This window comes from Plecotus auritus (genome assembly GCF_963455305.1).
Source record: "Plecotus auritus genome assembly, chromosome: 5".
NCBI classification, from domain to species: Eukaryota; Metazoa; Chordata; class Mammalia; order Chiroptera; family Vespertilionidae; genus Plecotus; species Plecotus auritus.
The window spans coordinates 25,795,086-25,822,718 of NC_137776.1; the positions used below are offsets into that span (position 1 = coordinate 25,795,086).

General features: G+C 39.6%; 1 protein-coding gene across 2 annotated transcripts in view; it reads right to left on the reverse strand.

The window, feature by feature from the left end:
• The window catches only part of EPHA4 (EPH receptor A4), a gene marked incomplete at its 3' end in the record, with an annotated part of 137,586 nt that extends 110,417 nt beyond the window's left edge, over nucleotides 1-27,169 (reverse strand). Inside the window, exons 1-3 of one of the 2 annotated variants that reach the window (XM_080669977.1) lie at nucleotides 27,012-27,169; nucleotides 23,876-23,943; nucleotides 19,122-19,785 (exon numbers count right to left, since the gene is read on the reverse strand). In XM_080669977.1, coding sequence (XP_080526103.1) covers nucleotides 19,122-19,785; nucleotides 23,876-23,943; nucleotides 27,012-27,102 — 823 coding nt within the window. In that variant the 5' untranslated portion in view covers nucleotides 27,103-27,169. The remainder of the gene's footprint in view (nucleotides 1-19,121; nucleotides 19,786-23,875; nucleotides 23,944-27,011) is intronic. The other variant, XM_080669978.1, reaches the window with a different exon arrangement.
• Between the last annotated feature and the right edge of the window lie 464 nt (nucleotides 27,170-27,633).

Consider the following 27,633-nt stretch of genomic DNA (forward strand, 5'->3'; position numbering starts at 1 on the left):
GAATAAGTGGTCCTGGGAGATGAATGCTAGTATCGATGATTGGGTCACAGAAACAATTGATTACATAGCAATCAATGCATTTAACCTGTAAAGAAGAAGTAGCCAACCCTACAGGGATTTAATCTCCTGGTTTGTGTGCGTGTAGAAATTTTAAAGTTCATGCATAGTCCATGAAGTCATTTTACCTTCCAGTTGGTGAAACCCTAAGGCATTCTGTAAAATTGTAAGACAACAGTGTCTAAGCAATTATATAAAGCAATCAGCCTCATCACGCTCACTTTAACAATGTCTTTTTGAAAGGCAGTGTTTCTCTGGGTTTTAAGAGCAATAATGCTCCTTCGATATGGAAAGGAAAACCTGACAGTAAATTTAGAGGAAATAATTTTCATCAAGCGACTGAACCATATAATCCTGTATATTAAAAGCTATTCTTTATATTACAGGGTAGCTGTCCATAGCAGTCACAGGTAGCCAAAAAATCCTACATTTGTTTTAAGCAAGCATAAAACTTAATTGATTTTTAGAATGAAAACAGAGGTTTTGTTGGCAAAATCCTTATGTTTTCTCACAGGCGAGTGCAAATGAGTAAATCTAGCTCCACTTTGGAGTTCATGTCACTAATGAGCATCACAAGAAAATTACATGTAATGTCACTAGAGGTGAGCTATTCCTCATTGTTTCAGGCTCATTTGGTAAGCATGTATCTCAAAACTGAGTATCAAAGCCTTTAAAATCGCGTACCTTTCAACTCAACAATCATTTGAAAATAATGAAGGCTATATTTTAAGATTTTGCTGTGAGAATACTCAGGGCAATATTATTAAAAGCATCAAACTGAAAGCAACCTAAATGTTAAATCACAGAGAGTAGCTGAAAAAAATATGTGGTATATTCCAGCAGCAGAAAATTCTGTGCGATTAAAAATAACGTTATGAAGTTATGTTTCTTGATCTGGAAAGAGTTTATGATCATGCTGCATGATCAATGCTGTGTGTGTGTGTGTGTGTGTGTGTGTACACATCAAAGGAAGCCTGGAAGTACGGAAACCAAATGATAAGCATGGCTCTCATTATGTGGTGATATTATAGATGACTTTGCTTATCTTTTTACTTGTTCACATTACTACATTTTTTTTTTTTTACAAACAACATGACTTTCTTGGTGTGTTTTCTTGTGTGTGTGTGTGTGTTGTTTTTTCCTTAACTAGATAACTTCATGATTCATAAGTTCCCTTGAACATGGCTTAAAACCATGTTTCCACGCCACGAGGAATACAAGTGATTAGTGATAAGAGGCATTAAGTAATTTGTACAAGATCCACACTCCTAGAAGGCCCCTAAAGAGCCCTGGTCACCGGGGCCCAAGCTCTAGGCCACCAAGTCACACTGTCATCTTGAGAAGTCCACACAGGCATACACACTGTAAGACATGAAGACCAGATTTGATTCATGGGCACATGTCTTGTAAAACAAAGAAATTCATTTTTTATCTTTTGTGATGGAATGATTTGTGCCCCCCCGCCCCCCGCCCTGCAAATTCAGACGTTGAAAGCCAAACCCCTAATGTGACTGTATTTGAAAATAGGGCCTTTAGGGAAGTAATTAAGGTTAAATGAGGTTATAAGGGGGGGCCCTAATCCTATAGGAGTGGTGCCCTTATAAGAAGAGAAAGAGACACCAGCACCAGTGGTCTCTCCCACATCACACACATGCACAGAAAAGGCCAGGAGGATACAGTGTGAAAGCGACTGTCTATATCCAGGAAAAGAACCTTCACTGAAAACCAACCCTATGGAACCTCAATCTTGGACTCCTGGCTTCCAGGACTGTGAGAAAATACATTTCTATGTAAGTCACTCAGTGTGTAATATTTTGTTAGGGCAGCCTGAGCAGACTAAGATACTAAAGAGAATCATTCTAAAGCATCTCAGAACTTACTTTTTCCACAAAGTCAAATTCAGAACCAAGAAGCAAACAAGAATATGATTATCCTCCTTTCTTAGACCAGTACCCTCAGTCATTCATATATTTTACATTTAGCAACTATAAACTAAACTAATGCTTCATCCTGCCATGCCAAATCACCATCCTTTCAAAATTACCTCATCCTCCAAGATTTCCTTAATCTAAGAATGGATGCACCAAGCCTGAAGCTTATAAATTTCTCAGACTTTCCTTCTCATACATCCTCTATATGCCATAGGCCACTGTCTCCAGTGGTAGGTTTCATACCATATGCATTTTTGCCTCCCTATTGATTGAGCACACTGCATGCTTAAGAATTATTTACTGCTGAAATAAGCTATTCTTCAATACTGTTTAATTTTCCAAAAGTCTTCCTTCATAGCTCATCCCCAATGGGACTTAGCATCTCCCTCCTCCAGGTCCTCATCTAAGCTTATTTTACTTATCACATATTATAGACATTTTTAGAGGGCTGTTCACTCCCTTAGGTTACAAACTGTTTGTAAATGGAATAGTACATAGAAAGATATGAAGACCTAGGATGATATCTATAGAAAGAGACACAGTTTATTCAGGAATTTCAAGTCTAAAAGGGGAGAAGGGTTTACAGTTTACTGAAGCCCTAAGGATTGCAATCAAGGATCACATTGAGTAGGTTTGAGTACATGGAATATGATTCTCCAAGGCCAACCTCAAAGACATGCATGTGCTACTTTGCCTTGGCATCCACATTTTTTCTGGGCTTCTTTCCCTTTAGCAAGAAGGCAAGACACTCAAATTCCAGATTCAGGCATCAGTCATTATTCATTATTTTATACTTTATTGATTTGAGCCTCAGTTTCCTCATATGTGAAATAAAAAGCATGAACTATATATAAAGAAGTCCTAAGTTCCTTCCAACTCTAAGAAGAGAGACGTCCCCCACTTCGCAAAGCCTCAGTATAGGACCTGTGATTTTTGCCTCGTTCAGCAACAGAACCCAAACTAGCACACCCTGCCATCAGGCTGAGAAAGAAGGACAAATAGCCTCCAAGATGTTTCCATTGTTTATAGGACTATAAAGATATATTTTGTAAGGGTAACTACTCAGCCTGGGCAAACACATTATGTTTCCTACATGCAACATCTGTATAAAGAAAAGTAGTAATTGTCAAGTTAAAGTAATGACCTTTATTAAATAGGGTTGTGTGGCAGTCAACAGAAAACCAAATGGTTTAGGATTAAAAAAAAAAGAAGAAGAAGAATATTTTGTATTTAATATAATTTAACAATTCAGAATGTAATGTTTTAGGTGCTGAAAAGTGAGCCATTTCCACTGAAGCTACAAGGTAGCAACACAGTGGAGAAAGGGTAGGATGGATGTGTGGGTCCTAAAGGAATAAATATATCCCACCAATTGTAATTGTTTACCCCATGTTTTTACTTTTCTCTCTTTTTACATAAATGAATTGCCTTCTCAATGATTTCATTGCCATTTTTTCTGCACACATTTGCAACTAAATACTCTAACTGAATCAACTTAAAAACACGTGCACAACATAATAGATTATTAAAGTTAATGCTTTTTAGATAGATTTTCCTCCTAAACCTCCTTGGATTTATTGCACCAAATTATGAAATAAAAAAGTTATCATCTACGGTTGGGCTGTCTTTCTATTAGGATGCGCTGATGCTGTCTTTTGTAAACTTGGGTCTATGCTTGTAACCTCCTTCTCTGCTCTGATACAGAGTCAAAATATAAACAATTTGCTCAGTAATACACTCTGGGGAGAGATTTTTTTCTTCCTAAGAATTCTTCCCTAGAGAAAGTACAGTATAGAGTTGGCAGATGCTGAGGCTGGAGCCAGTTATCTGGTTTTAAGCATACTAAATAATCTACATGGCCTGAGGCACCTTTCCATGCCTCAATTTTCCCAAATGTAAAATGGGTATAACAGGACCTACCTTATAAGGCTGTTTTAGGACTAAAGAAATTAAAGCCAAGAGCACTTAGTTGATGATCACTAGAGATAGTTTTATAAAATATTAATAATTTCTTCTAAAAGACATTCCCCATCTCCTTTAACCGGTGTCTATTGGGAAACATGAAATCATTTTTGAGATGCTATGGTGTACACTTAGACTTAAAGAAAATAAAAAGTAGAGAGGTTGATAGCTGGGATTGTTTGAAGAACTTCTATGTCTTTTCTAGGCTAGAAGATCCTAGACCTAGATTACCTACCTACAGAAAATTTAAAATATTTAAAATAGAGTACCAGATACCCATCTTAGAGTTGCAAGTGATCTTACAGTTTGCCTAGACTAGAAGTTTACAATTGAGATTAGTATCAATTCCTGAGGCATTTGGAAAAAGGAGAGAGGTGTTAGCCTGTCATAGGAGCTGCAGGATGCCACAGGAACGAACTTAGGGCCCTGGCACTAGCCGTGCAATGTGCTTTCCACTGTGCACAGGACAGACTCATAGTATTTGGGAAATATCACTAAAGGAAGAATTGTCCTGCCCCAAATGACAAGGGTGCTCCTTTTGAGGTATCTTACTGCAGGGATGCTGTTAGATTCCCCAGGGTCATTAGGCAGGGTGAACACTGGCCTCAGAGATATGGAACTCATCATCTCAAAAGGCATCTCACTCCACTCATGCCTAGTTCAAAATATCAGAGAGTTCTTCCTTATCTTGAGGCAATATCTGCCCTCTGGTCTTCGTTCTGTCTGCTATGGCCCACAGAATAATTTGAAATCAAAATTAAAACTTGTCTATTCTCTAAACCAGTGGTTGGCAAACTTATTAGTCAACAGAGCCAAATATCAACAGTACAACGATTGAAATTTCTTTTGAGAGCCGAAAACCGACTTCTGTGCATGGGCCACGAAGTTTCAATCGCACTGTATGAGCACGCCCACACGTGGTATTTTGTGGAAGAGCCACACTCAAGGGGCCAAACCGCAAGCCGCAGTTTGCTGACCAAGGCTCTAAACCAATAGAAAACATTTACAAATTATTATGTCAAAGTTGCCCCAGATACTTCTACAAACGTGGACCTATCATTCCATGTTCTCTCTTCCTCTCTCAATAAAAAAAGAGAGAAAGAGAGCAAAGCACTGCAGTTCTGAAGCCTGTATCCACATTCCCTCTGCAGTGGAATGCAGCTTTCCCTGATGGAATATTAAATATTTTCTCAACTGGATTCTCATTAACAGCTAGGCTCATGCTTAAGGGATAGCTCAACCATGTCTATGCACTAACTCCAGGTCTAATGCTCCCATTACCTTTAACTTGTATGGTTAAATTAAGATCTACACGGGTAGTGAGAAATCTCAAAAATGTAATTATGCATGACAGCATTGTGGCATAATAGTAGACATTTGCTTTTTACCCTAAAGTCAGCAGAGGCTAGGAATGGCCCAAATCAAAGTCAAAGCAAATGTCTACTATTCTGGGCTGAAAAGCCATTTGTGTGACTTGGAAAGCAACTGAAGAAGGTTTCCTTTCTATGGTTGTTGCGTTTTTTACTGAAGCCTAGCAAACATACAGAAAAGCACCCAAATCAAAAATGCTCAGTCCAGAACCAGTTTTAATGATGAAAGCTTTCAAACTTACAGAGAAAAGCTAGTGCACAGGCACATGGACTTTCTACCATGTTAATTAAAAATGGAAAACTATCATAATTAATTTTACAAATTGACTATTATATTAAAACTTGATAAAAATAGGAGTGGAGAGAGAAAGGGATTGAGTTAAAAAGAGAATATGTAAATTAATATTATTTGGCTATTTATAAAAGTTTCAAAATAAAATAATAAAAACTGTATTTTACTGAGCACTTAATAAGTTCAATTCCTAGGTGGAACTTACATATATTATCTTATTTAATCCTAACTATACCTGTGGAGTAGGTATCATATTCCCATGATACAGAGTAGAAAGCCAAAGTTCTAAAGTTAAGTAACTAGCCCAATCACACTGTTAGTGAAAAAACTGAGATTAAAATTCAGTTATATTCCAAAGCTCTGGCTCCTAATTATAATTTTCAATTAACAAATGGAACTCAATAATCTACTTAATCAAAACTCACCACCAGCTTATAAGTTCCCCTCCACCCCCACAAATGCAAACAGACTTTAGGGTTAATTATTATGAAAAATCTATTAATATATTAAATCATGTAATGACAACAAGTCAAAAAGGTCACAAAGTAAAAGAAATACTTGTAGTAATTTAACAAAATTCAAAATTTGTTCTACCTGAGAAATGCTTAAAACTTGGTAATATCTCATAGCATACTTAAATTATGTCCACTGAAATTGGACATAAAATAAAGGTGCTCACAATCTACACTATTATTTATTGCTAGTCTGAAAATTCTGACAAATGTTTTAAGATAAAAATCAGAAATAAGAGGTCTAATTTTTAGAAGGTGAGAAACAATAATTGCTTGCAGTCAAACATATTAGTTCTCTAGAGAACCCTGGAGAATTAACTGAAAACCTATTAGTATTCACAAGGCAGTTCAATAAAGAGATTGGATGCAAGATAAACATACAAAAATCAATAGCTTTCCTGTAGATCAGTGATAACTAGCTAGAAGGTATAATGGAAAATATTGAAAAACTCACTAGGTTTGTGTTTTTCAATCATTATCTATAGAAGTCAACAATCCACTTTTTGGGAAAGGGGTTCTTTTTACTATATTTTTAGAAGGTGCAATAATAGTTGTGATCTTTATAAGGACAGACATTACTTTTCTTCAATAAATTACTTTGTTTCTCTAGGAGAAAAAAGCAAAGATCTAATGATGAACTTTCAAAAAGAGTTTCAGTATAACTGCTAAAATCATAGTGCAGAGCTCTGGCTATTATCAAGTACCCATTTAAAAATTATTAAAATAGTTATAACTACAACATTTTGTGAATGAGAATCCCAGAATCTTTCATGAAGGTTAGAATAAATTATGTACTTGGCTTGTTTTAACTGGGTACAGTCACCATTTTTGCCCTGTGGAATATAACTTCCTAAAAGTAAGACCATTTGAGACCCTCAGGTTGTGTTTCAGACCCTTTTTTAAAACATGTTTTCCTTTCATTCATGTTCATAATATTCTTTTATCTATCAACATGAGGCCCTTTCTTTAAAAATCAACACACTTTTATATTGTTTTAATGTAGTCCTTCAATATTGCTAATTTTAGACTCTAGAATACAAAAAACAGAGAGGTAGTTCCTAAAGAAAATGCTGTAAATGGAAACCTGAATGTTCAAATATTACTTTCACCTGCACTTCTTTGCTGACACCTCAGTTAGAGACACAGAGTAATGAAATCTCAACTTTTCCCATTAGTTAATTAGCACCTTCACATCTTAAGTACTGGAAGCATTATACTGTTAATTACCTACAAGTCCTCTCTCAAAAATCAGAAGAGTTACTTATTTTTTTTCTTATGTATAGGCTTATATAATGCTTAAAAAAATCTATAAAATATTCTTCTCTATGCACAGGCTAAATGTTACAAAATGGAGTGCTCTAATAGCTAAAGGTGAGTTCAGTCAACTCGTGCCCTAGTATTGATCTCTTATTTCTCCCAACACTTTTCTTCTAATCCTCTCCATAATTACATGAACTGCTTGAGCTTTCTTGAAGCTGTCAATTCCTCTTGCATCCATTTTCAAATGGCCAGCGGAGAAGCTGTCTGGGCACTAGATCAAACTGTCAATGTTCCCCACTTGGCAATTGACAACCCTCTTGAAGTCTCCTGGCACATCTGTCAAGGGCCTCCTAGGGTTCTTCAAAACTCTTCCCCCTTGGAAGAGAGCAAGAAGGGTGGAGGAGCCAGAATGGTATTGATCTGTTCTTTTAACATGGTAATTTGCCTGGGGGCTGCTTCAGTCATTGCCAAGCTGGACACTTGAAAAGGGAACTGTTTTTTTCAAAGTGGGGAGGTCTTTTTCAAACACTTAAAAACTGAAAACAAATGAATCTAAGCATCAAGTTCACAGTGCAATGTGAACGAGGTTGGCCAAATAGAAATGGGAGAGCTAATATATAGAAAAGTGGCTTAAAATTAATTGATGATAACTAGATGTCTGAGAGTTTGAAATATATTTTAAACTTTTAAAGGCTACATGTGTATCATAACCAATTAGAAAGTAGCCTACTGAGTTACATTAATCTTAGGAGAAAAAAATTAAGACTGATAAAATTAACTAATGTAAAACATTAATAACATTGATATTGATGAATGCTTGAACATCTCCATAAATGATGAAAATGGAAAATAAAATCGATTGCTCGTTTAATTATACCTCTAACTGGCAACACACCATGAAGGCTAGACGAGAAAAAAAAGGGAGGGGAGGTAATAGCACCATTATTTAAACTATCTTTGTCTACGCTTTTGTTATCAGTTTATTTCCCCAATGAAACATACAGTACAGATAAGACTACAAGACATAATTAACTAGATAAAAATTGTAAAGTATTACAATCTTAAGTTGGTAAAATTAATTAATCAAAAGCAATGATTTGTTCATAATTTTCAGGCCATGTGTTTCTGGGGATATATTGTTAGTTGTGAATGAAAAAGCCCCATAAAAGGAAAGGCAGTGCTCATAATGAAGGATCTATGGTGGGAAGCAAGAGCTGGGAAACTTGGCGTCTTAAATCAGGGAAGTTCTTAAGGACAAAGGCTCTGGAGAAAAGCATTCCTGTCTGAGCTGTGTCTTAACTGATCCTGAGGTTGGCCCATATTTACCTGCCATGGTATTATGGGAGGAAATCAGTATTCTGTTAACCTCTGACCCCTGGGATCTGAAGCAGACAAAGGACCAATCTGGAGCCCTGGGAGAAGACAGCCAAATGTCAAACAGCAGGGAGGCAATTGTTAGCGAAACATTTGGCTTGGGCACAGCCAGCCTCATTGGGGCAAACTGCTATTCACAGAAACAAGCCATGAAGAGATAACGGCATAAAATATGGACAAAATGGCACCTTTTTTGCCTTGCTTCTAAATTGTTAGCTTTATGGGACTTCATGCTGAACAGTATGAAAAAAAATCCAATTTGCTTTGAAGCGCATTAGTCTGTCTCACATCCTAATTATTGTTTACATTGCCATTTGCCTTCTATTAAGAATTGAATAATTACCCAGCACTTCATAGTTTAAAAATACAAGCAAATAGGATTATCTGGGTAATTAAGAAACTGTACCATAGCTTTGTACTGCTGAGGAAAATATCTGCACACATAGGGGAAATGATAATTATCAATCAACTTACTTCAAATGGTATTTTAAGGATTTTGGGCAATTTGAGATCTGTAACTTATTAAGAAGAGGTTAGTAGGATCACCTTTAAGAAGTGTGGGTCTGTTTAAATCCATCCTCAGAAACAAGAGCCAGATAAGCAGCTGAATTTTCTCATCCACTAATGACACCAGAGAATGTACCAAGTACAGAGCCTTCTGCTGTTCTTTAATCCTAATAATCCATCCCAAATGGACTTTGAACAGCATCATCAAACTTTGTCAGACCATGTGGAGCTAAACAAAAGCTCTTCCACATTTAGATGTTGTCTTTCCTGACCCTGCCTCCACTTAATTACACTCGAAGTCTGGCTATGCCCATTTTCTGCCCTGTGAAATTAGCTTGAACTCAAAACTAATTGAACTTCAAAAACATTTCATGCAAAGTCCTCTTCTTCTAGTTTATAGAATACATATGATCACGGTCTTCTGTTTTCAAGCAGAGAGTGATGTTTGTTGGGTAAGATAGCAGTGTGCTTGCGTTTCTACTTTAGGGGAATAAAGCAAAGGTTAAAGGGAATTTGGAAACACTGGGTGAGAGGGGAAGACAGGAATTCAATTTGAAGTGAATGCACTTATGGAATAAGGAACAGAATTATAGTAACATACCTTTTAAAGACATTTGTCTGGTATATAAGTGAAAATAAAGGATTTCAATGGTGATTCTAGTTATGAAGACTGATGTGTTCATCTGTAGATGTAGAAACCAATGGTGAAAATCCCAATGATGGTTTGTAGATTCTACACTTTCAATATATATATTTGTTGAAGGAATGTGTGGGGAAAAAGGAGGCACCACCTACTAAACCTGACAAGCTAAGGGGTAACCACATAGGTCTGAACGTAAAAATTCCTAATTAAAAGCAGGTCATATCAGGTAATTATATTATAGGCCTATAGCTTCCTTAACAAAGACTAATCTTTAATTTACCTTAAGTGGGCCTGTCTATTGCCTTTTTTTTGCATCTAAGATAACATACTTTTGAAATCTCCTTTTTCAGATCCCTCAGGGCACATCCATAGTACCATAGTACCAGAGTACCAGACCACAGAACTGCTCGTTGTTATCTTGTTCTGAATATACTATCTCTATGTGCTGTAAATGTTGATGTTTAACTATCCTGTACCTACCAATGTAAGAGAAGTATGTTTCTTTATTTTGCCTTTTAATTTAATCCCAGAGATTCCCCACTTTGCTTTCTCCCACTCCCTTAATCTACCACCAATGAATTTCATGTAACCTTCCTTAGATTGCCTCCTTTGATTCTAATGCATAAAATAAGCTGCAGAACTGCCATTCTCCAGAGCGTTTTTCTCATTGTGTTGAGATTTTGCTTCCCAGGAATTGTCATCAATTTGGCTCAAATAAACTCATAAAAATTCTCTACAGGTTTGGACGTTTCTTATATCAAGAAATGGACTCAAGCCTGCTAGTAACCTAAAGCCTATTTTCCTGAGATCTGACAATTCTTTTGCAAAGAATTTGATCTTTTTACTTTACAATGTTTTTTAAGCCCTTTGTTGGGACACTTCTAAACATTCCTAGCATAATCTGAATAGTGTCATCTCCTCCCTTCCACCTCAGAAAGAACATCAAGATTCCAGCTGAAGCTGTCACTAAACAGGCAAGCCAAGGGATTCACCAACTGCTAGGTTTCTTTCCAAAGGTCAAAATAAAATGAGCAGCGGGAGTCTGATTGTTTTTCATGGGGCAAGGGGCTGGGGAGTGACAACCAGCCACATCAGAGCTGTAGAGGGCGGGTAGGGTTTACACAAAGAGCCCTGTGCAAATAGTCCACTGTCTACACCGCCCGCCCCCCCCCCCCCCCATCTCTGGAAGCATTCAAATCAAAACCGAATTAATTTGCATGGCATCTAAATCATTGGGTTCTGCATAAACAGAAGGAGATTTTGGCTGGAGTTTCTAAAGGAAGCTCTCAGCACCATTGTGAAAGGGAGAAATGGGTAAGCTGTTTTGCATGAGGGCGAATACAGAATATGCAAATGAGGAATCTGCTGCCTGGAAAAGCAACCCTAGGCAGACAGCTGAGGACAAGCATTCACCCAGAAAACGCTTGGTGTCTCCAAAGAGAGTTGTAAGGGGTACCAACACGGTTGTTCTCAGGAAGCCAAAATAGACCTGAATATTTATAAAATGTCCATTTAGTCATGGGACTATTAATTACCCTCCAGATCATGGGACCCAGTGACCTCACCTGCTCTCCTCCCCAAAACAGCTCTGAGGTACCAGCTGCAAGGGGATATGAGAAAGGTTTTATGCCCTAAGTGAAAAAGATACAGTCTCTCAGGGTCTTGGAGACAGCTGGGGCCTTCTTTAATCATTCCTTCTCACAAGCACAAAAAACTAGAGAGAACTGAGCCATGTTATTGGACACAGATAAACAGTTTTTAAAAAGCCAAGAGCTATAAATTGCTGTCTAATTTTATAGAAACATCAAAAAGGTTGAATAAATAAAACACCACTTTTCTAAGCTACCTAAATCTCTCAGATTTGGAAACAGTTTTCAGAGCTTTCTTATTTCATTTCAATTTTTAATGTGTTTGCAGCAAGACTGTAGCACACTTTATTACCTGCCAGAGAAACTAACAGGCTGATGGACCACTGGCTGTGGTTCTCAAATTTTTGGATCTTGAAACCCCTTTACACTCTTAAATATGTTGAGGAGGCCAAAGAGCTTTTCTTTACGTGAGTTAAAGTTATAGATATGTAGCATTATAAGTTGAAACTGAAAATATCTGTAAATAATTATTTATTAATTAATATAAAAATACTGATAATAAACCCATTATATGAGAATACAAATAACATTTTAATGAAAAAATAATTATATTTCCCAGAACAAAAGAAATTAGTGACAAGAATGGTATTATTTTCTTTCTTCCTTTCTTCACAAATCTCTTTATTCCCTGGCTTAATAGACAGCTAGATTATCATATTTGCTCCTGTATTCAATTTGATATCACACATTGGGTAGCCTCTGGAAAACCTGCTCATGAAAGAAGGAAAGGGAAAGGGCAGATAACATCTTATTATTATTAAGAAAGTTTTCACCTTGCAAACCCCATGAAAGGGTCTTGGGGAACCCAGCTGGAACACACTTTGAGAACCACTGCACTACTGCAATTACTTGGGGAAGAGAGAATCAATATAGACAAGATTAGCCATTTTATACCATCCCCAACCCTTGCTTACTAGTATATGTCACTATTGCTCCTCCAAAATACAAAACTCCTCTATTCTGCACTTAAATAAACTGCTTTTCTTGTTGAACAGACACTGATCAAATAGTCAATATTGTCACCACATTTCTATATAACAATAATATTCACAATAATTATTTCCATGTACTAAGCATTTAATGATTCTAGGCACTGGGCTAACCCTTCACTCTATGCATTCATGCTTATATGTGTGTGTCATACATAATCACGTACTATTACCATCAATTTGCTAATGTGAACTTGAGATCAGGGGGCTTGTAAATATCCATGACCATACATCTGGGTAAGAAGCACAACTAGAGACTAAACTCAAGTCTCAAACAAAAAAGAAGGGCATAGCCATTTGGTACTAAAATAACTAGACGTTCACACATGTGTTGCAGAGATTTCTGAACGTTCGTTCAGGCACAGAGAGGATTCATAAACATGATGTACTAGTAAATACTTAAGACCGAATTGAAGTAGAAATGATAAACAAGGACCTCTTGAATACATTAGTCACATGCGAAGATTCTGATGTATCATGTTGACTCCAAGAAACATTACTCCACCAAATAAATGTTTAATATGAAACAGGCCACAATTCCTTATGCATTTATTTATTCATTCATTCAATGAACATTTCATGAGCCCCCAGTATGTTCCATAATAGTTGCTGGTGTTACTTGTCTAGTTATAATGGACTGCACTCCTCCACTTACATTCTCAGGATACAGAAGTTTTACTGAATTCACTTGCCCAGGATAAAGCCAGAAAAATAACAAAGCAAGCTTAACCATTCAACATCTTAACGCAATTATAGATATGATTTTCATATTAAAGTATTTGTTTAAAAATATTACCAGGAAAAACTAAGACAACCTAAACATCTACCAATAAGTGAAAAATTAAAGTATGCTATTTTCCTATAGAATTTTAATCATCAATTATGAAGAATGAAGGAAAGTTATATTCTCTAATGTGATAGTGAAGCAGTCTAAAAACAAGACAACTAAGAGAATAATTCCACTTGTTATTTTTTTTAAATGTATTTTATTGATTTTTTACAGAGAGGAAGGAAGAGTGATAGATAGTCAGAAACATCGATGAGAGAGAAACATCGATCAGCTGCCTCCTGCACACCTCCTACTGGGGATGTGCCCGCAACCAAGTTACATGCCCTTGACAGGAATCGAACCTGGGACCTTTCAGTCTGCAGGCCGACGCTCTATCCACTGAGCCAAACCGGTTTTGGCCCACTTGTTATTTTTTTTAAATAAATGTATAATGATATATTTGGGTTACTTGTCAAATTGTAAAAAGTGGTAACTCATAAAAAGTTTGAGTAAGCCATAGCAGGCTTGGCTCAGTGGATAGAATGTCAACCTTCAGACCAAAGGGTCCCGGGTTTGATTCTGGTCAAGGGCACGTACCTTGGTTGTAGGTTCCTTCCTGGCCCCCGACCCTGGTCAGGGTGCATGCAGGAGGCAAACCAATCTATGCGTTTCTCTCACATTGATATTTCTCTCTATCTTTCCCTCTCTTCCACTCTCTCTAAAAGATCAATGGAAAAATATCCTCAGGTGAGGATTAACAAAAAGAAGAACTTTAAAAAGTCTGAGTAAGAGTTAAGTATGCAGTTTTTTGGTAATGTTAAATTCATCAATTAAATAAACACACACACACCCTTAATTAAGGTAGCAAAGTTCAATGATGTGAAAGTCAAACATATCACAACTGCCTGTTTTGCACAGTGGCAGCTGGAAAGCCGTTTAATCAGTCTTTTTCCTAAAGCATCATGTGTTAAAAAAAGAATTTTGTCTTTATTCGTTTTTTTTAAAGGTACAGGGAAGCTCAGTTAGACTAAAATAAATCATCAAATCCTAAATAGCATAGTCAAAAATCCCTAACTGAGATAATGCCTATGTGATGCTTCGGTGAAACCAAAATAGAGACCATTGCCTCATTCACACTAAAAAAGAAGCCTGGTCACATGAAGATAGAGAAATAAAAAAGCACAACAGAAAGAAAGACAATAATTAAACTCTATTCTTCTTATATATAAAGAATTGCATCTTTCAATGATCATAGCCACAGCCATGCTTCAAAGCCAGGATAAAGGCAGCCATGTGATTCAAGCAATTGATTCTTAAAGACATTGATTTTCAAAGGAAAAAGAAAACAGTGTCTCTTCTGAATTATATTTTAAATGCTTCCTTTTCAGTACTTCTTTCTCCTAAGGTTCTTAGGAAAACAAAGTCATCATGATTTTTTTGTAACCACAGTGCTCTCTTTTCAGAGGACAAATTTGAAATATTTATATTTCACAACCATCAAAGCATTTGTCCTGTTCTTTCTCAAAAGAGCATTTAACAAGATACCTTTTGCTGATATGAAGGCATCATATGTATGTAATGATATATAATATAAGTCCTAGAGATATATAACCCCAAAAAACTTATGCAAAATTGTGTATTTCAGCGGGGCTTGATTTCTACCTGGCTGAATTTTGTCACAGTTGTGACCACTTCCTTGTCCTTAAGAGTGACTCTAAGAAAGTTTTCTTTTTATTAGTTTTATTTTTCGGTGTATTCTCTGAAAATATTGCTTATTAATATTTCACAAAGAGTAAATCTGTGACTTTCATTTTTCAGTTTTTCAATTAAGCAAAAAATAAGTTCATAAAGAATCCTTTCCTGTCTGCCTTCTGCTTAATATTTCTGAGGGAAGGAAAACAGCCTTGTGAAACATCTGGCAGATTTCCTTGCTGAGGGGAATGGCTGTGTGTGTTGGGGAAAGGGGGTGTCTGATGTGATTTTATTTCTTTTTCTGACCATGTGAGGTGGACGGGTGATTAGACTAACTCGAATATTTTCTCATCCTCTGCACCCAATCACTAGGCAAGTTCAAACCACTGCACCCTTCTCCTGAAGAGGGCAGATGAGTGACTAACACTCTTTGTTGTCCTGCTGAGACTGAGCCAAATCATTTCAGAAAATGGTATTCAAGAGCACAATGAACTTGCGGCTGCTTCAGAGGGCAAGCCCACCATCACCCTGCCACTGGACACTTTTGAGGCAGCTCTGTACCGCTTGGAAGTAAGAACTCTAAGAGGAAGTGTAGTTCTGTCCCCAGTCCCTTGAGGACTCCGGCAGATGACCAGGGTTAGATTTAAACAACAGCACACCCCAGGCCCCCACCCGCCCGGCCCATTTTTGGCCAGGGATCCTTTGTCAAACATTTAAGATCTTAATCAATCTTCACTGTGACCTCTCAGACCCTGAGGAAGATGGATGAGGAAGTAGGTGACCTTTCACCTGGTCTTCTATTTGTGCTGCCACAGCATACCCATTGGAAAGACAATTGGGGAGGAACCTGCTGCCAGAGTTCTGAAGCCTTGCCAATTCTCCATTATATCCCTTCTTAAGCTCTCTTCACACCTCCTCTTTCTTGTCCCACCCCCTAATCACTTTTCTCTCACTCAAAGGAAAGTTCTCTTTCCTTCAGGGAAAAACAATAACAACAAAACAACAACAACAACAACAACAACAACAAAAAACCTGGCACTCTCCAAATACCATTTGCAATATAAAGTGTGAAAATGGACATTATTCTTTGTTAGGGCAAGGACAATGCTTTCTCTCTTTAGCCTTGACTTCCAAGAGTGACTGGGAGATGAATACCCTTTTACTACTTCAACTCAACACCTTTAAAAGTCATCAGCTATGATTTGGGAAGAGCAGAAGGATTAACAAAAATGCTAGCATTTATATCAGTTTCATACTTTATGATCTTCAAGGTGATTTTTACCAATCTAACAACACCATGTCAAGTCAGGAAGATAGTATAATTACTATCAACCCATTTTATAGATAAACAAACCATGGCTCAGAGGGCCTAAAAAACATGCTCAAGGTCATACAGCTAAGTGACCAAATTGAGACATATTTCCTTGCCTTGATATTCCTTCAGCTCTCCACTTGGATGTTTCTCTGACACCCCAGTAATGGTGTCAAGGATGGAGACAACCATTTTTATTACTCCTAAGACTTTGGCAGTCTTTAAAAAGTCTCACTCAAGTTTGGAATTTTAAGAATCCTTTGTCATTCAAGTTTTTCTTTTCTTCCTAAATTCATCAGAGATTCCTACTTGGAGAATCAAAAACAAAAAAAAGCAACAAAGTGCAAGGTTTTGTGCAAAAAAAGTATCTTCTTAAAGAGTTAATCACTTTATTTTTTTAAACTTTTTAAAAAATATATTTTTATTGATTTCAGAGAGGTAGGGAGAGGGAGAGAAAGAAACATCAATGATGAGAGAGAATCATTGATCAGCTGCCTCTTGCATGCCCCCTACTGGGGATCAAACCTGCAACCCATGCAGGTGTCCTTGACTGGAATAGGAACCTGGGACCCTCCAGTCTGCAGGCCGATGTTCTATCCACTGAGCCAAACCAGCTAGGGCGAGTTAGTCACTTTATGCTTAGCAAAGGAAATACATGGAAAGCAGGTGTGGAAACACCAAAGATTCTCAAAAATGGCTCAACCAGTCTTCCCATTCCATTAAATATCTGATCCTGTGTTAAGAACAGTTTGCTCAGAAATGGACTAGACCTAAAACTTGGAGCCCCTCCCCTTCCATGAACTACATGATTAACTAGAGTCCCAAGATTATTTCCATAAAACAAACCACTAACATGTTCAATTGACTTTACATTCATTTCCCCCTCCATCTTTTTCTCTTTTCCTTCTAATTTGGGTTGTAAAACTGTCAAGGAGTTTCACAATGAAGCAACGGATGAGTTATTGGGCTCTGTGACAATTGAAAATCAATGACATTAATAAGAGAGATTCTAATGCCAGCCATGTGACCATGTGAGCAGGAAATGGAAGACAATATATATTTTAAATATATATAAAAATCTTGGCATGTGAAGATGTGCATATTCTGTCTTAGAAAAATAGAAAAGGCAGAATAATTTACTCTAAAATATGATGTGGTGTCATCACCCAGTTCATTTCACTATTCCTTCTATGATTATTATAATTCACATGCCAATAACAATACACTCTTATGCTTTCTAAAATTTATATTAGAATATACGTCAAGGTTTCACTTTGGTACAGGTTATCTTATAGTTGCTAAGCCAACAGCAAACAAAATGGCAAAAATGCCTTTAAATTCCAACTTACAAATTTTCTAGTTTAAAAATTTACCTTTTCACGCTAGGACAACAGAAATGGTAGTCAGCCTTTATTCTGCTTTATTTACAATGAAGTTAAAAGACATTCATTGTTAGCTACTCTGAAAAATAACTGCAAGCAAATCAAGAATGATACTTTAGAAATGTATAAACTATGAAATCATAACTCTATGACACCAAATTATCAAAACTGTAATTTTTCTAGGTTATTATAGTTGATTTCCAGTCCATCGAGTGGATTGCCCCATACATAGTTAATCCCACCGTGTCATTAAGATGGTTGAAATGCCAGACAAATTGTTTGGCAGGCAGTTATTTCAGGCTCTTTAATCACCAAATCAGGTGAACCATGGGCAATCCAGTCTACAGCTCAACAATCCCCCCGAGAAAAGATTAATCTGATCTGTTGCCTAGATGGGACCAGAGTTACACTGTTTAGTACTAATCATAATAAGATTGGCAGCAGCAAATTATTGATAACCACTAAAAATAAATACCAAGCAAAAATAAAAACCTTGGATAACTGATTTTTTTAAAGCCTTAAGCTACACATGACATGAGCAATCCTTATACAAATGGATTACTCTCATCCCTTACTCAGAAACAAGGCTTTTTTAAGAGAAATAAAAACTTTACAAAATCCTCAGTATTCTGACAGAAAAGGGGACATACAGGAAGAAGGAATTGCCTACACTGTATTTTAGGTGAGAAAAAAACCACACTTTAGTAATATGCTGCATAGAAATTAACATGATAAAAACATCGAGATTTCTTCACACACTCAATAACCAAATGGATCACAATTTAATATAGCCTCTGACCACAGATGAAATAAGAAGACTCTTGCTAGTTCCTTATCACCTCCTGGGGGAAAGAAAGGTCTTTCATCAAGATTAATTTCTCTTAGGGACTCTGTTGATGGGTGCTCAGTGGAACAAATGCACTTGAAACACTGTCACTCTAAAAGACAGGGGACACTGGACATTCCCCACACAGCTTCAGAGATTTGAAACAACACAATTTATATTTCGCATGTAAATTGTTTATGTACATATACACACAACCAGAGATATTTACCATTTTTACTAAGTCTATACTATGGTTTGAACATCTGTCCAGCCTCTTTAAAGAAGGATCAATCAATCTCATTTCTTCAGCTTGATCATTTACATTTCCAAGGGCACATCAAGCCAGTTCAGATCTAAGTGCCCAAGAGCAAATATGTTTGGCCTTCTGCTGATTATGGCAGCATCATTTACATTGTCAGGATCAGAACCGGCCCAGCCTTGCCACCTGGAGCTACAGCACTTACTCATTAGACCCCTCTGTCCCACCACATCCCACAGGGGCTGCTAATTACTGGCTCTACTCCACTCAGTCGCATCTCTGATTTAATTATGTGCACTGAGCCCTAATGAAAAGTACAATATGGCTCGTCTTACCTTGGCATTCTCCATTCCGCTCTTCATGCCCAGCATTGCAGAGGCAGTTGCCAATGGGTACCAGCCATTCACCATCTGCCCCGCAGTACATTTTTGGCACATCCTTCTCTTCTGAGTTGTTGACACAGGAGCCGCGGACTTCCACCAGAGAAGATGTATCAGCCCCTGTGATGGTGTCTGGAAACTGGGCCAGATTGCGCACTGTGAGCGGACACTTCTTATAGAACACGCGGACAGACACCAGGGCAATGCAGGCGCCCACATCCTGAAAAGCCAGGTAAAACCCCTTTTTGCTCAGTGGCCCTACATCTCGGACCTCAGTGTTCAGTTTCATGATTCGGTCGCCGATGTCCACTTGGGTGAAGCTCTCATCAGCGGCGATGGTGTCGATCTTGGCAAACTGGCTCTCTCGGATAAAACGCTCTTTGTCGTTGTCCGATTCATAGTAGTACAGGTTAAACGTCTCCTTGCAAGTCCCCATGACGCCTGGAAGACTATTGCAGTCCCTCAAGGTGAACTTGATCTCAATGTACACCCTTTGAGCCCCTTCTCGGGTGATCCAGTCAGTTCGGAGCCAGTTATTCTGGCTGGGTTCCATCACGTTGCACACTTGGTAGGTTCGGATGGGTGTATTTTTTTCATCCATAATACTCACTTCCTCCCACTGCAAAGATCCGAAGAAAACGTATCAATGCCAACATTTCATCACACCAGGATCTGTCAACCCTATTTTACTCTCATACAACTTTAATTATTATTATTATTATTATTATTATTATTATTATTATTATTTTCAGTAAGAAAACTACTGAGCACCAGTCCTCACGGATAAAGCCTGTGCCTTTTTTAAATTGTTTCATTCCTTTGCTTTAATCCAGAGGCAATGGTGGATTTATTACTTAGGAGTTCTCAGCAGTTCCTTGTGGTGGTCTAACAACCTCAATTTCACCTATTACAACAGCTACAATTTCAAGTGGCAACAGTTCAAATTTACTCATAAGTGAAAAACTAGCATGTGTATTGTTTCAACAACTGAACAGAGACCTGCAAATTAAGAGCAGGAAGAGAAAAGCTTGCCAAAGGAAGACAATTATCAGTTAATTAGTGGTGCTCCTGTCAGAACTTTGCTCTCTAATACCTAAAAAAATGTCAGTGGATTTTTTTTTTTTTCTTTTCTTTTGGCACTGTCACTACTCTTTAAAGGGGGAAAGAAAATCTCACCATTCTGGTTTTGGTAATCCAGGGAAGATAGAGAGTAAACTTCCTGGTTGGATTTCTCAAATATGCTGTCATTTGTAATGGTAGGACACTTTTCAAGAGTGTGCATTCAATTAAGTGTTTATATTGTTCTTATTTTTAAAATATATGCACATAAGTAAACAAGAGAGCATACATACTTTGCTTCTAAATACTCTAAGGGGATTGAAAGCAAAATAGTAAGTAGTATTTGTGATTAAAAGCTCAAGAAATTTAAAAAGGATGGTAGAGTTGCAATCTACTTCCTAACAAAGATTCTCATAGTGGGACAGTCTGAATTCACTATGACTAAAATGGTCATTTTACTCTCGCCGTACTGTAAAAAATAATCCTAAAAGAAGCAAGATGGTTTGGGGGGTCCTACAAAGCTCTTCATTAATATCTGCAGTGGTACATTTCTGTAGATCTGGTATAAGTCATCTTAAATATCTAACACATGAATATAATTAAAAGAACAAATAGTTTAAGAAATGTATGTTGTATAATAGCTCCACTTAAACCTCCATCCAAAAAAAATGAGTACATAGAATCATACTGTATCTCTTAACGGGTTTCCCATCTGTACATTGAAAAGCTGTTAATGGATGGAAATGTTACTATGTGAGGGGCCATAATGCATAAAATTCTCTATCCCTTTCATCTACTACCATTATGAAAGTGGGAACTGGGAGGGTTAAGTACCCTGTGGTGATTAAAATTTCTTTTTACCCACTAACTAATAAATCACCAGTAATTTACTTATTTGGGGAAATTCATGCAAATACAAAAATAGATCCCCATCTTCAAAAACAAAACAAAAACCTACTCAGCATGTTTCTCATCTCAGAACAAAGAAAATAAGGAAAAACACATTTATCAATGTAAATGAAAGTACATAGGAATAGCTCCACAAAATTCATACAGGATAATTCAGATGCAATGTGAATTCTCCAGCCTGAACGTGATTGTCTAAACACACTGATCAATTCATCATAACAATGACAAATCTCCCCTTAGTTTTGTATTTTACAATCAATGTCAAAAACTCAATATACTCCTTTAAATGAGCACCGCCAAGAAATTAGGTTTTTGCTCTAATGTTGCCATCAGGAGCCATCATTTTCTGTTATTTTCATGTTTAGTTTAGTTGTTCTGATGGAAAAACAAGAGAGTTGTTTCTGACTGCATTGTCAAATAAGCTTTCTTTTTTTAAAAAAAAAATATCAACAGCAACAACAATAAGTAAAGGTCATTATTGGACAAAACTGTAATCCAAAGTTTCCAGCGAAGATGTTTCAAAATAATCAAAAGACTCAAATATACTTTCCCCCCCTCAGCTAAAAAGAACTTTTGAAGCCAATCTATTCCTACTCAGTAGACTTCCAATTCATCCATCACTCTAAAATTGATAAAGTCCTCTTCAAATATAAAATCTAGAGATTAATTACATTTTATAATTTGGTACCTAATATCTCAATGGCTACTACCTGGTATGTATTTTGGAAAGACTATTTCTCTTATGCACAAGAAAATTTCATTTCTAACCTCTCACAATAATACTTACAATGCTACACACATAATATTTAAGGGAAGGAAAAAACTATTTTCACTCAGCCCATAAAAGTCTGGGTTTATACAATAATCAGTATGCATAATAATATTTTTTCAAAAGACTTCAAGACAACCAAGAAAAGTTTTGTGTCTAGAAAAAGTGACCAGGTGCTTTTTCAGCAATTCGGGGAATGGGGGTGGGTGTGGAGTCTACAACATATTAAATTGCAGTAAAAGCTTTCCAGAAACTAGATAGACCATAGACTGTACAAAAAAAAAAAAAAGTGTCACTCCTTGCTTTTAATAGGTCCATGTATATTTAGTGTTAACAAGTCAAATCCAAAGTCATACTTGATGCATTCTCTCTTCAAGCTTAAGAGCAACCAGTATGAAAAATAAGGCTCCTTAAATTTTTTTAATGCAAGTACTGATACCTTCCATCCTCAATTGAGCAGACAGTTCTAATACATTCAACCTACAGAGCAATAGCTCTAGTGTAGCATGGGAAAGTCTTCCTGAATCAGTGACCTTTCCAGGGTATAGGATTAACAAGAGTCTGACTCTCACAAGATAAAGCTGTACCTTTCTTCGCATTCAAAGGATGAGGGCAATTGCCTGCAATCAGCAGTGAATACAGCCTGTCTACACTGCCAGAAGCCTGCCAATCATTCTCCCTCCCTTTAAAAAAATGGTTTTGAGGGCAGACTGGAATTTTTCAGCAGAGACCCAACTAACTACAGTCAAGTTCAGGCAGAAAAACAGGAAGGCAGGGCAATCTCCGTTTCATTTAAATGAATTATGAGAACTGCTTTGGAAAAATCCTAAAATTCTCCATTTTCATGATTGTTTCTTATCTTATTTTTTAAACTCATCATCTATAACAGTTCCTATGCATCTTTATTTTCTTTTCATCTTTTATTGCTTATGCAATGGTTGAAGCACCATAGTGGGTGCTTGCTGGCATTACAATTTTTGCCTGGTAAAGACTCAATCTTCCTTTCATCTCTATTGTTTTTAATCATTTGACTTAGTCATAGATTATCAAGAATGTAGAGGTGGGCTGATATGCTTAATTTTTTAAAAACCTGAGAGTTATCTCAATTTGGCAGAAACCAGAGATACATATTGTACTGATTTCCGCCCCCCCCCCCCCCCACAAAAGGAATTCATTTTGACCTGTTATTAAGGGGTAAGGTTGAGGTGAGAGAATGTGTTCATTGACCTACTTCTAGTCTCTTACTCTTCCAATGGAGTCAGTGATGGCAAATTCTAGAAGAAATGAGCAGTGCATTCTCTCTCATGCTTACAATGCAGCCTCCCCAGCACCAAAGATCCAAGACTCCAAATACTTAAACTTTTCACATTTAGCCCCAATGATGCTCAAGCTTTGATGCTTGCTGCATGTACTGTGCAGGGGGCACGAGTTCCTAAGGCTTTCAGTGTGCAAGAGGGCAGCAGCTGCCTTAAGGTGATCCGGACAGCAAGGTAAGGAGCTCCTGCAGCTTGTGCACGGAACTAACCTGTGACTGGGACAATGAGCAGGGTTTTCTCCCCAGTATCTTTACTTATTCGTTTTCCTCAAATGAATAAGTACAGAACAGTTGCTCTAACATGAACCCTGTCAGGACTTCATGGCCATCACAGTGACGTAGGCATCAATTCTAATTAGATCCCCAGATTGCCTTTTTTGTTGGTATGTTAGTTTTAAATAGGCATCTAAGTCGATGCCTCTACTGATCTCCTAATTTTGAAAACCCTTTCTGCCCTTTTGGTTTCTAGTTCTACCATGACAGACCTTTCCAAGGGGAGTATAGGATTTCTGCAACAAAGCGTAATTCACTTCATAGGCCATGGCGGAAATCTGACCCCCTCACCACAATCAACAAGAATCAAGCCATTAGGACTTTCAGAAAGTTGCTAATCACTCCTTTTTTACCCTTCGGAGCAGAGAGCCACTCGGAACTTACCCCTCCTTCCAGAGGGCTCGCTATCCACCCAAGCTCTCCCTGAACGGATCTGGAATCCAATAAGGTAACTACAAAAAAGAAAGAAAAATAGATTAATTTCCAATTGCAAAAGCCAATACTACAAAAACCATTTGCCTGAGCGTTTCCATATGTGCTGAGGGTGCGCATATCCAACTCCGATCAAACCTAAACTTGGTCTCACTTCTGTAAATAATCATTACTCACTTGATCTTCTCCCCTCTTTAAATCTGCAAGTTCTTATTTATTTAACTTGCTGAGCATTTAAAATTCCATCCCAGGACTCCGTTGATTCATTTTCTAAAAAGGATGAATAGAGAATCTCAAGTACAATTCAAAAAATAAATATATCTATGTAGGGCAGTTGCACTCCAGAGCAAAATCTGCATTCATCTCTGTCTGGTGTCTACTGGAGTTATTTGTTTTTACAAGTTTCAGATGACCGCATAACTCATCATCATGGTGACAGAGCCACAAGTGAATTCTATCTGAGAGTGCTCAGAGGGTCAGGAAAAGGCTCTCTCCCCGACCACCCCCCCCCCACCACCACCAAATAAATCGGCCTTGGTAGTGGTATCCGCTGCTTTTTTAAATATCAAAGTTTCAAAGGGGGTGGGGGTGGGAGAGATGGCAGACGCGTAGAATTAGAATGCAAATGAACTGAATGATTCTCTTCCCCAGGTCTTTTAGAGGACAATCAGAGACTCCTCCTCCATCCAAGAGGAAGTCACTGGTTTGAATTTTAGGTATGCAGAAGACTTAATGTGCTAGTGTTACACCTAAGCGTGTGCATCAAAGATTAGGGATCGGGAGTGTGGCTAGGAGCTGCTGAGCCCCGCCCAGGCTGGAGCAGGCCTAGGCACCTTGGACATTGAAAAGGGCGCAGTCAATTCCTAACCTCTCTTTCCACGTTCTCTTTCCCACCGAGATCCGCAGGCCTGCGGGTCGAAAGGAACCACTCAAAGGAACCACTGGGTTATTAATTTGATCGGTGAGGCTGGCTCTTCAGGCTGGGGGAGGGGTGGGAAGAGGAAGCCTTCCCCTTTGCTCTTGTGCACCCCAACTCTCAATCTCACCCCCAGGCCTCTATATTCTGACCATTTCCCCTCTCATTTCACCACGAAGTCAAGGAGTTAAAATCTGCCTCTCTTTCTCCTGGTTTCCCCCCCAAAGCCTGAATTCTTGAGATCTGTTAATTATTTTAAAGTGTAGAGCCTTCCCTGGGTCTCTCCCGCCCAGAGTTGCGCCCCCACCACCGGCCTCATTCTCTCCTCTGGGTCCCTAGAGAAAAGCCCGCTACATCCATTTGGATTTATGTAAGGTGGATTAGGGACACAAAGGGAACAATAAGACCCAATTTACAAAAAAAGGGAGGGAGTAGAAAGGGAGGGTAAAAGGGAGAAAAGGAAACGTGATGGGAATAAAAAGCAACAAAATGAATTAATTTTTAAGGGAGAGGAGGGGTTCGAGAGGGAGGTGACTCCCTCCCCCCCCTTTCTACATCAACCTATCGCTCCATCAGCACCTTTTTGTGTCTAGGGCTCCCAAATTTTGCTTTCAAAAGAAAAAGCAAGAAATGGGTAAAAAGAAATTCTCTGCATTTGGTGCAGTGAGTCTTAGGGGACGTCCTAACAAGCGCACCAAGTAGCCAGCGGGACGCGGGATCCAGCTTCGGAGAAGAGAATCGACCCTGGGGACCAAGGAGCCGCAGGGGCTGCGATGGCACCTGGAGCCACGTCGGAAGGAGGGAGGAGAGAGGGAGGGTGAGAGAGCGCCCCTTTTCTCGCAAGCAGTGTCTGCCGGCAGGTGTGTGAATCTATCCAAGACTTGGTCTGGCCAACTCTGGGTACCGGCTGCCCAGCCAAGGCTAAGTTGGGTTTTGGCTCCCTCCTTCGGAACAGGAAAAATGATAGATTGCACAGGGATGGAGGGACGGATCCGGAGAGATGGACGAATGAAGAACTGGCTGGCTGGCTGGCTGAATGGATGTATGGATGGAATGGGGGAGGTAAGGGGTAGGGAGGGGTGAAAGAGTAGGCGAGACAGATGCAAGACTAGATGAACGCATTCGCTGGAACACACGCGCACACAATCAGGGCACTCGCGCACAGAAACACAATCCTCCACCGACATGCGGGCACCCACGCGCCACAAACACGCATTTGTCCTCGCGCGCATGCACATATGCACATACACGCACACATACAGGCACACTCAACTCGCTTTTCTCTGAGATCATCAGAAACTAAATGATCAACCCCCACCTCCCCGACACAGACACACACAATCCTTCTAGCATGTCCCGAACAGACGCGTCGAACACTGAGCGCCGAGACGTGTCCATTCGGTCCCGCACGTTCTTTCCAAACTAACCCAGTGCACAAGTTCTGGGGCAAAAAGCAAAAACTCGAGTGCGTTTAACTTGCCGGCGGGTTGCCCAGGTCTGCGGGGTGATCTTTGGGAACGTGGGCCCCTTAGACCAGCGATCGCACCTCGGGGAGCGGAGCCCAGCGGGAGGAAAGGTGACTGACGCCGGATGCTAGAAATCAGGTCACAGGCAGCCGGCGAGCCGCACCGCCACTGCTGCGCACAGGAGGCTCCGCAGCCCGGTCCCGGGAAGCGCAGGGCTCGGGAAACTTTGCAGAAACCACCGCTCGCACGGCTTTCCTAAGAACCCGGGAGCACCAAGCCCTGACCCGGCTCCAGGCTTCCGTTTCCCCATCGACTGGGGCTGGGTGGGGGAGTGGTGGTAGTGAGGGCGTGGGCCACAGAATTATTATTTTTAATCCTAGTGTTGGCTCCCGTGTAGCCCCTCGGGGCCCTTCGAACTGGCCTCGCGGATGCTGACAAACTTTGTCCTTTTGGTACAAACTTGGGCTCGCCGCAAGCTCGGGTCACCTCCGGGGTCAGGATACTCGACCGCCCCGTGCCTCCTCTTGGCGGATCCCCTCTCCCCGCTCCTTTCTCTCGAGTCTGTGAGCACCGCTCACGCGGGGATCCCTTTCCCTCCCCCCCCCCCCCCCGCTAACACCCGCCGGCCTCACGCTCCGGAGGAAAAATTCACCCGCGGATCGACCCCTCTCTGTCCCCGACAGCAGAAAAGCCGCCCCACTCTTACCTTCGTTCGCGGGGTACACCCTGGAACCGGTGACAGCGTTGCTAATCCCAAAGAGAAACGAAAAGAGGACGAAATAGAAAATCCCAGCCATGGTTCGCCGGTGCCAGCGCTGCTCCTACCGCTTCTATCCCAGTGGAATAAATGCTTAAGTTAGGAGTGCAGCAGGCTGAAGACATTGCCAAGGGGGTGGGCCCGGCCCGTGACGCCCACCCGCCAGTCCGGGGCCCGCGGCCAATAGTGGCGTAGACCCGGCGGCCTGGCCCCGCCCCCACGGAGCCGAGCCCGCCTCGAGTTCCCGCCCCTCGGGGCTCCCCGGGCTTGAGGGGGCAAGATTTGCGTGGGTCCCCACCCCCGCCGAGGGAGGCGATGAGGTCCCCAGACTTCACCTCAGGAGTCCAGCCCTGGGCCGGGCGGGGGCTTAGAAAGTCTCTGAATTGGTTGGGGGGAGCCCGAGGAAAGGTTGGCAATTCCCTCTTCGCCCTAGGACGGTTTGAGGAGGCAAAGGTCCTTTTATTGTAATAAAATAAGTATAAAGTTGGCCTGCCTCTTTGCTGTTGCTCTTTCCTGCGGGTCGAAGCGTTTTGGTCCCGTGCGCCGGGGCTGGGGCTGCACACGCACTCCT